Raw genomic sequence first — 10112 nt, forward strand, 5'->3', positions numbered from 1 at the left:
CATCGCATACCACGATCCTTTGTATAAACTTCACAATCAGTCTCAAACTCAGCATCATGTATATCATGTATCTTGTATCTTGCATCACGTTAACTTAGGTTTATTTTTATCACACTTTATTTTATTAACACAATTTTAGTTTATCTGCATAATTTTACTTTACCGTAATTTATTTTCCTGTATAAACACACAACTTCATTAATTGTAAAAACACCGGTCGCATATATCACAAATGTAACATATTAACGAAAAAAATCCCTATGTTTGACCTCGGATTATTCTGAGAAACTTGCGTTGGAATTATACTTGGTTTCAGCGCAAGAAAATTTATGACAACGCATTACTCCATAGCATACTATAAGCATATAGTTAAGAACACATACATCTAGAAGTAGTATCGCATAAAATGTGCATGAGCAATAACATAGCATAAGATAAATTTTGCGTTACAGACTCCACACAAACACAACAATGGGGAGGACACCACCATTTAGAACCTTGGTATTCTTAGTGTGAGAATCCAGGAGGTGTAAGCTCTATTGGATTTGGTAGATGGAAAGAGAAATTGAAGATCGTATACCACGACCAAGCAAGTGGGAGAAGGTTGATGTCTATCATATAGACGATGTTTGATCGTTTAGGAAGCGGTACACGATCGTTTAGTAAATAGGTCGCAATTGTATAGACGATCGTTTAGTAAACACTCGGGCGCGCGATCGTTTTGGAAAAAAGCTAGACTATAGTTTAGCAAATTCTATGCGATCGTTTAGAAAAAGGAGCGCATGTATACAATCGTGTAGAAACGTTGAGCTATCATGTAGGCTCTCAGTTTGCTATGCGATAGGCAGTATACAACTCGTGAGCGAATTCTCTAATCTCTTGCAAAATGAAAACGATTTTCATTTTATTCTTCAGTTACAAAAACTACAAGCAACCTCCCACTATTACACGGTTATGGAGAAAATGATGGCACAATTATCTCATAATTGTCCAATTAAAAACAATAAATATAATCATATTATATTCATTAACCTATGGTTTAATATCACATCAAATGCAACATATGAACTATAGTATTTTCTCCTCCACTAGATATAAATCATATCTATATCATTTTCCTCCAAATAATGTATCATATACATAAAGTCAATCATATCATATATAATCGAACTCTCTCTTGTGAATTTGAACACATCAAACTGACCCAAAAACTGATTCTCAACTTGAATCCATTGAGCTACCAAGGGGACTTTATGGACCTATGACTCGAAGCTCCAACGGTATATGAATAGCTGACTAAACTCTTTAGCCATGAGATCCACCATCTGTTAACTGCCATGCATTCCACTAAAGACCGACAACTGAACTCTTCTCACCACAGATATATTTCTGTATCCATCAGATATAACCAATCAACAGTACGATAACCCTTCACAGATGCTCGTAAGTACAGCCGGGCCAGTTATCGTTTTGCCCCTATAGTTACATCTAACTCCTTAAGTACCACTAATCCGTCTAATGAACAATACAACATAGTCCTACTATGTATGGACACCTCTCGAGCCATGAGAAGGCGCCACATCGTTCAAGCCTCAAGATCAGCCCTTAAGGGAGCGATCTATCTACTTACCCCTGCTTCGGAGAAGGAGTGAATTCCATCTTGTATAGTTGAGTTCCTAGCTCCCAAATCAGACGAATCCCCAAAGTGGTAAGTTTGAGTCGACTATCTGGTCATTCGCACCCATGCAAATCAAAAGACCGCTGCAGGAGTTCTCGACTCACTCAGGATTGAGGTCATACTACCTGGTCATCCTATTGAAATGAAATTTCTATCATGAATGACGTTATATAATGAGACTATAACACTTCGTGGTCCGGTCATATACCAATTCCTTTATATAGGATGCCCTCGCTCGCATGTCCCCACATGAATGATCAAGATCAGACCATCTATAGCAAGTCACAACACTTGTAACTATTCTACAAAACGGGTCGCATCCGTAGCGTTACTGGGATAAGGTTTCCCTCCCATATCCATATACTACAGACCATTTTAGTTATCACTTAAGACATGATCCACTTGTATGTCTCCACATACATGCTTAAGTTACAAACGACAACTAGGGATATTAGTTTATTGGTTTATGGTAAAACAAATAAAACATCTAATGTTCATAGACAACAAGTGAAGAAAATATCATATATTATAAATCACAAGCGTTTGTTCAAAACTTTGTTTACAAACTACAGGACACAAGAGTTTAAGGCATCATCCCCAACAAGAACTCAGTTACACAAGATGGAATTCACTCCTTCCCTGAAGCAGGGGTAAGTAGATAGATTGCTCTCTTAAGGGCTGATTCTAGGGCTTGAACATAGTGGCCACGACTTCTGTTTGGAAGAGATGACTCAGTCATAGTAAGACTATGACTTATGTTCATTAGAGAGATCAGTGGTACTTGAGGAGTTAGATGTAACTACAGAGAAAAACGGTTATTGGCCCAGCTGTACTTACGAGCGGACTGTGAAGGGTTATCACACTATTGATTGGTTGATATCGACACATAATATTCTGTAGTAAGGAGAGTTCAGTTGTCGATCTTTATGAAGTGCTTGGTAGTTAACGGATGGTGGATCCCATGACTAAAGAGTTTAGTCAGTTATTCACGTACCATTGGAGCTTCGAGCTACAGGTCCATAAGGTCCTCTTGGTAGCTCAATGGATTCAAGTTGAAAATAAGTTCTTCGTGTTGATTTGAAGTGTTCAAATTGATAAGAGGTAATTTGATTATATAAGATATGATCGATATGGTGTATGAGACACATCAAGTAGAGGATTATTGTAAATGAGATTTACATTAAGGACCATGAAATAGAAAAAGAACTATGGTTTATAAGTTTCATGATATGAAATATTAAAACTATAGGTTATAAATATAGTATGGTAAGTTGGTTATCATATATATTTATAGTAATATTAATTATTGGATAATTATCTCTTTTTCTCTAATAACCAATTGAGCGGGAGGTCATTGGTAGTTTCATGGTAACCATGAGATAAAAAGGAAAAATGTTTTCTTAAATGTAGATGATGAGTGAGATTTTCTATTCTCGGAAAGACTTACGGTGGCTTTCAAGTGAATAAGATTTACTAAACGACAATTGAATAAGAGACTATATGATCATGGAGTGACACTATACGATAGTTCACTCAGCTGGCCGATTAGCTAAACAATCGCATAGCTTTTGTTAAACGATTGAGTATCGTCTATACGATAGACTTTGTCATCTCCCACTTGCTCAATCGTTTACACGATTGTTCTTCCTCCATTCTCTGCCTCTAACCAATTCCACATATAGCCCACATTTTTGGATTCTCACATAAAGAATACCAAGGTAGCCACTGTGGTGGTGTCATACTCAACTCGACGTAGTCGATGTTTTTAGAGGTCGTTCGCTGTGTATGCGGCGTTCATGTTGCATTTGCTGTGTTCATAATCTTGGAGATCATTGTGTTCATGGTCGCATTGATCGTGCAGTGTAGTAGTTGTAATGTTCGAGCATTCGTGATTGTTGTGTTGCTGATTGTACGAGCGTTCATGATCAAGGGAGATTGAAGATGAGTCTTCAAAGGTATGTGTAATTCTTCCCTTGATCTTAGTAAAGCATGCTGTAATTTTGTGTTGTGCATAGCCTGTATGTTTCCGTTTCTTGATTGTAATCGTTAATTGTCAAATACAAATGGAATTTGGAATGATCATTCTGCTGCTCATGGAAATCTTCATATTTGATTTCCTTCACTTATAACATAACACTTATATTATGATGCATGAACATGCGAATTTAATCATGCATCCATAAAATATAACCCTTATATTAGTCGGGAGATCCTCTCCATGAGCAGCAAATGATCCCGACGCATTGTAAGGGTTAATTATGATCCATAAAATTAATCCTTATACTTAATTATCAGTAGAATGATCCTCTCCGAGAGTTTAGTCAGGAAAAATCCGATGGGAGAGGATCTCCCGACGCATAAAACAGGCCATCAGGAGTTGTTCTAGAATTCCCGATGCCCTATTCTATGTATCAGGAGTTCTAAAACAACTCTCGACGGTCTGTTTTATACGTCAAGAGTTCTATAAACTCCCGACGCACTGTTTTATGTGTCAGGAGTTCTAGAAACTCCCGACACGCTGTTCTAAAACTCTCGACGGCTTGTTTTATTCATCGAGAGTTATGGGAACTCCCGACCGCTAAAATATATGTGAGGAGTTCCTTCATTAGTTGAATATTGTCTTTTAAATTTTTTTTATTTTATAATTTGTATTTTTTTAAAATTTGATCTGAATAACCTGTAAAGCATCATTAACCAACTCAAACAGATTTACATAATAAATAAAACAAAGAAAACGAAGTTCATACTATAACAAATAAATGAAAACTTACAAGATCCTACCATAAAACAAAGTCGATACTAAATAAAAGAAATTTGTTTTCAGAAATACATGGAAGAAATAAAATGAAAACAACGTCAATAAATACAGAAAAGAAAACAATGTCTAGAACACAGCATCTTGAACAATCCTCCAACCTCATCTGCGAACAATATCCTATAATAAAACAAAAGCATTCAAATGCCATAATCTTTAAACATCCACAATACATTCAAACTTCATTAACAAAAATATCCACAAATGTCATAATCGTCCAACCTCATCTCCGAACGATTATAACCCACGAACACCCCCCCATAACATGTTCAAACTTTATAAACATCCATAAACACACAAAAACTTCAAATGCAATGGCAGAATGAGCAAAACGAGTATAATCAAACTCTACCCACCCCCACGACATTCTCGACACTCATAAACATTAAAAAAAAAATACACGAAAACCTACAAGTTCAACTCCAAAACGATTATAACCGAACTCTACCCACCCCCACAACATATTCAAACTTCACAAATAAGAACGAACACACATAAAACTCAAACTTTCTCCCCAAAACAATCTAAACCAAACTCAACCCACCCTCCACAACACATTCGAACTTCATAAACATTCATAAACACATAAAAACTCTAAGTTCAACGACAAAACAAGCAAAACGAGTATAATCAAACTCTACCACCCCCCACGAAAAACATGAAACTTCTCATAAACATCAAAAAAACACACAAAAACCTACAAATTCAACTCCAAAACGATTATAACCGAACTCTACCCATCCCCACAACGTATTCAAACTTCATAAACAAGAATGAACATACATAAAACTCAAACTTTCTCCCCAAAACAATCTAAACCAAACTCGACCCACCCCCCACAACACATTTGAACTTCATAAACATTCATAAATACACAAAAACTCCAAGTTCAATGACAAAACGAGCAAAACGAGTATAATCAAACTCTACCACCCCCACGAAAAACATGAAACTTCTCATAAACATCAAAAAACACACAAAAACCTACAAATTTAACTTCAAAACGATTATAACCGAACTCTACTCACCCCCATAACATATTCAAACTTCATAAACAAGAACGAGCACACATAAAACTTAAAATTTCTCCCAAAAACAATCTAAACCAAACTCGACCCAACCCCCATGACACATTCGAACTTAATAAATATTCATAAACACACAATAACGACAAATGACAAAAAACACACATCAAAATCCTGGTATTTGACTACCATAAATACAAGATAGCCAATAATTCTTTATCATAAAGCTACTAAGACATAACTACTTTGCTACCATAACTGCAAGATAGCAACATATTAGATAACTAAATATGAAGTAATTATACCTAATTTGATGGCCCTCCTCTCTGTGATCGTATCATATCTTCAATTATTTTTTTATTTCTTCCATTTGTCTTACATGATCCTCTTTCATTTATTTTTAAAATTTCTTCAAGTTCCTTAATCCTCGATTGAGACTGTTCGAAATTGGCTCTCAATTCCCTCACCCCCCCCTCCTTGAGTAGATGATGAACTTGATGAGGTGCTACCCCTTCTTGACTTAGGTTTAGGGCCCCAACCTAGGCCTTTTGAATAAAGACTTACATTTCACCAGGATGACTATAAGTGATATGACCTGAATCCTGAGTGAGTCGTGAACTCCTACCTATGAAGGCGGTCTTTTAATTTGTATAGGTGAGAGTGGTCAGATCACCGACTCAATAAGCCTACCATTTTGAAGATTTATCTTATTAGGGAGCTGGGAACATAGCTACACAAAACAAAATTCACTCCTTCCCTAATGTCGGGGCAAGTAGATAAATTGTCCCCTAAGGGTGATTCCACTGCTTGAACAATGTGGTGTCACACCCTCTCCTGGCCCGAGAGCGGTTTGGTCATAGTTGATTAATTTAATTAAAGAGTTTAATTAATTAATCTCGTATCATTTGAGCTTCTAATCTGTAGGTCACTCTACTAGCTCGCTAAGGATAAAATAAGGAATATTTAGTTTTGGAAGAATTTGAATAGTTCAAATTATAAGGGAATTTAAGTTAATTGTATATGATACAACTAATACATTGTATATGATACAATTAATATAATGTATATAGATACATTATACTATAAAGTTAATTTTGAATGAAATTCAAAACTAAACTATATAATATGAGAGAATATTGTATTTGAATAAGATTTAAATATTAAATTTAATTTATTTTGAAAAAAATATATAAATTTAATATGAATGAAATACATATCAAAATTATAAGTTAAATTTAATATGAACGAGATTCATATTAAAATTATAAATTAAAACTAATGTGAATGTGATACAAATTAAAATTATAGGTTATGATATAGAAATATATTTGAATTAAAATGTAATATTAATTAAATAAAATTAATGAATAATTATTTAATTTAATTTAATTTAATTTAATTTAAATAATCACATAACTCCCCTAAACTTAGGGGGGAGTTAATGTGAGTGGGAGGGGAGTTAAATCCTTCACTTAATATGCATAATTGTTATGCATTTATTTTTTTGAAATAAAGAGTTGTAACCATAATATTAAAACTATGGGTTAAAATTAATGTGAATGTAATATTAATTAAATAAAATGTTCTAAATATATTTGGAATAAATTCATATATACTTGAAGTAAACCTCGTATATACACATAAAAAACGAGAAACAAATGAAAATGAAGATTTGTAACCATAATTTTACATAAATGTAGTCTACCCAAAATTGGGGATTTCTAAATTTTAAGTCAACATCTGAAAATATATATATATAATATATATATATATATATATATTATATATATATATATATATATATATTAATAACTCAAGTTGAATGCGAATGTTGAATATCCATAAGATAATATAAGGAATAACCCACCATGGGACAAAAAAAGAAATGAGATTATGACTGTAAACTAAAGGAAACTCAAACATAATTAACATATCTTATTCCTTAATTTTGAGGATATTAGTTAGTAAATAAAATAAGAAATCAATAAATGAGAATCCATAATTAATTATAATATACAGTATAATTAATGATTATTTTAAAATTAAATCTCTTACTAACTAATATTAGATACAATTTGAATTTTTTAAAAATTTTAATTATAAAAGAATACAAAAAATTAATATGAGAGAAAGTATATCATAAAGTTAAAATTGTCCAAAAAATACGTAAAAATCTAGTTATGAAATACAATTAAAGTTTAGATATTTGTAGAACATTGCATGTGAAGTAGAACATTCCTCTAAATCTTTCTATTTTTTTAAAAAATGAAATTTGTAAAATATAAATAGATTGTTACAATTTCTTATTTTTGAATCCACCTTCAACGACTATTACAGATAACTCCTATAATTTGTCTAAATTATGACTTTTTAAGTATCCGTCTAAAATATCACCAAAATGGGTCTCTATCTTACAAAAATTTCAATGAAAATATAAATATGTATGAACAAATAGTAAAAACAAAATATTAAAAAAGAAATTAATAAAAACATATTCTATATATTCTAAATAAGTTAAAATATTTATTATATGGGTTTATTATTTATATTATATCCACAACGTTTCTTTATTTATTTATTTTTATTTTGTTGCTTATTTTTCCTAGTATATATTAGAAATGTCACATCCAACCCATCAAAATATAGAATTAAATGGAAGTATCAACCTGTCTCCAAAAATTTAATACCTTACCCGATCTTGATTTATTTATTTCGTCTTCAATTTTATTTTAGTCCGTTTCAATTGATTTGATTGGTTTCTGTAATGCAGTCAATTCAGAAGAACGCATTAACTGTTTCACCGTTTAAGAACACTCCAAAGGTTAAAATTCAAAATCAGCAAATCATATGAACAGATTTTTCGATTATGAGTAATTTCTATAGCAAAGCAAAATCTAAACTATTTAATGATGGATTGAATCACTTGATCTCCCTTCAATCTCTCTAAACTCACTCAGAAAATTCATTAAAATCTTGAACGATTTGGAATTTCTTCATTTTTCAAGCATTAATTGAAGTGAAATAGATGGAGAATGATATTGATTACAACTCAGAAGTTTCAACCAAAGCATGAAGAAGATCATAATGAGGTATTACATCGATTTCTTTTTCTACCTTTGAAATCCAAAGAAGATGAAGGAAGAAGAGGAAAATTAGGGCAAATTGGAAGCAGCGAACGATTTCAAAAACCTGTTACGAATCCTGCAGAATCCAATGAGGAGTTTTCGCCAACAGATTCTTCTCCATCGCCAATTTCAAATTCCTGAAACAATTATTGAAACGGATGAACCTGGAGTTTCTGGAAATCGAGAAATAGCTTCGAGTTTTGAGATCGGAACTTACCGGAAATTGTGCATCGGTGAAAATTTTCTCTCGCTCTTTCTCTCTAAGACTCCGAATCGGAGAAATCCTCTGATTCAATTCATCAAATATCAGCAAACATATAACAAATAAACACGAATCGAACTTCAAATTCACAAAACAGAGCGTTTAATCGTTTACCATACAGTACGATCTGAGTTCCTTTAATCTGAATAACCTATCGACTTCCATCTCCAGATCTCTCTGCTCCTGACTTCTCTGCAACAGCTCCTTCATCCGTAACTCCAAAACCAAATCCCTCTCTCTCAACATCTGCTCCGTTCGTTCACCATCCAATCTCAATCTCTCGAGCTTCCTCTTAACCGCATTCAATTCATCCGCCAGGGACGAATCACAGGACTCAATACTCGCCGTTGTTGTGGTTGCTGTCGCGTGAATCGGCGGATGATTCTCCTTGTTGGCGTCGCCAGAGAGGGAGATCTGGATCCGTTCCGGCTTGGATTTGATGAATTTGGCGACGGATGGACCAGAATTTGGGAGCGAATTCTTCGGTTGGAGTGGGCGGCGGCCGGACTTGAGAGGAAGATCCTGAGGAGTGGCTAAAGGATGGTGGAGAGTCTGCATATTGGTGGAGATGGAGAATTGGTTTGAAAGAGAAGAAATGGAATCATAGAAAAAGAGAAGAAAGGGCTTTCAGAAGGATTTGGAATTTTGTGTTTTTAGGGTTTGAATTTGAAAGTATACAGGCGCCAACGGCTACTTTATTTAATAATAACTTATGTTTGTTGTATTACTTACTTTAACTTAGACAATCACAAAAACTGCCCACCTGCTCGGGTCGGGGTTGGGGTCGGGTTACGTCCCTCGCTACTATTAAGGTTCGGAACTTTTGTTTAAAATTTAGACAATCGAGAGAAATATGAGAATCGAATAAATATAATAACAATCAATTAAAATATGTCATGTGGCCGTTTTTTTTAAATGATTATTTTTATACCTTTTTTTACTATGTATAAAAAAAATTGTATAGTCAAACTAAACATATCTCAATTGGCATCCGATTGTACTAAAAACCACAAGATTCGTGATTTGAACATCTCTATCCCAATTGTACTCAATTGACATCTATTGATTTACATTTATCGAAAAAGTCTAAATTTAAATTAATACGATAATTTGTTATTTGAAATTTTAATTAATACAACTTAAAAATTGAAGAAGGTAAATTGATATATGCACTTAATTTTATATTTCATTCAACTTAAAAGGATCA

At 33.4% G+C, this 10112-nt stretch overlaps 1 protein-coding gene across 1 annotated transcript; it reads right to left on the bottom strand.

Annotated features, from left to right (window-relative positions):
• Positions 1-8506: 8506 nt before the first annotated feature.
• On the bottom strand, positions 8507-9578 carry LOC120074285. The gene is made up of 3 exons (XM_039027365.1): positions 9020-9578; positions 8861-8929; positions 8507-8780 (listed from the first exon to the last, which is right to left on the bottom strand). The coding sequence occupies exons 1-3, from the start codon at positions 9461-9463 to the stop codon at positions 8700-8702; spliced, it is 594 nt and encodes a 197-aa protein (XP_038883293.1). The 5' UTR covers positions 9464-9578; the 3' UTR covers positions 8507-8699.
• Positions 9579-10112: the final 534 nt, after the last annotated feature.

This window comes from Benincasa hispida, chromosome 3 (assembly GCF_009727055.1).
Source record: "Benincasa hispida cultivar B227 chromosome 3, ASM972705v1, whole genome shotgun sequence".
NCBI classification, from domain to species: domain Eukaryota; kingdom Viridiplantae; phylum Streptophyta; class Magnoliopsida; order Cucurbitales; family Cucurbitaceae; genus Benincasa; species Benincasa hispida.

Coding starts and splice junctions, on each gene's coding strand:
- LOC120074285 (XM_039027365.1), bottom strand. CDS start 9,463: ATGCAGACTCTCCACCATCCTTTAGCCACTCCTCAGGATCTTCCTCTC. Junction 8,930..9,019: donor AACTCAGATCGTACTGTATG/GTAAACGATTAA, acceptor GAATTGAATCAG/AGGATTTCTCCGATTCGGAG. Junction 8,781..8,860: donor TCACCGATGCACAATTTCCG/GTAAGTTCCGAT, acceptor TAATTGTTTCAG/GAATTTGAAATTGGCGATGG.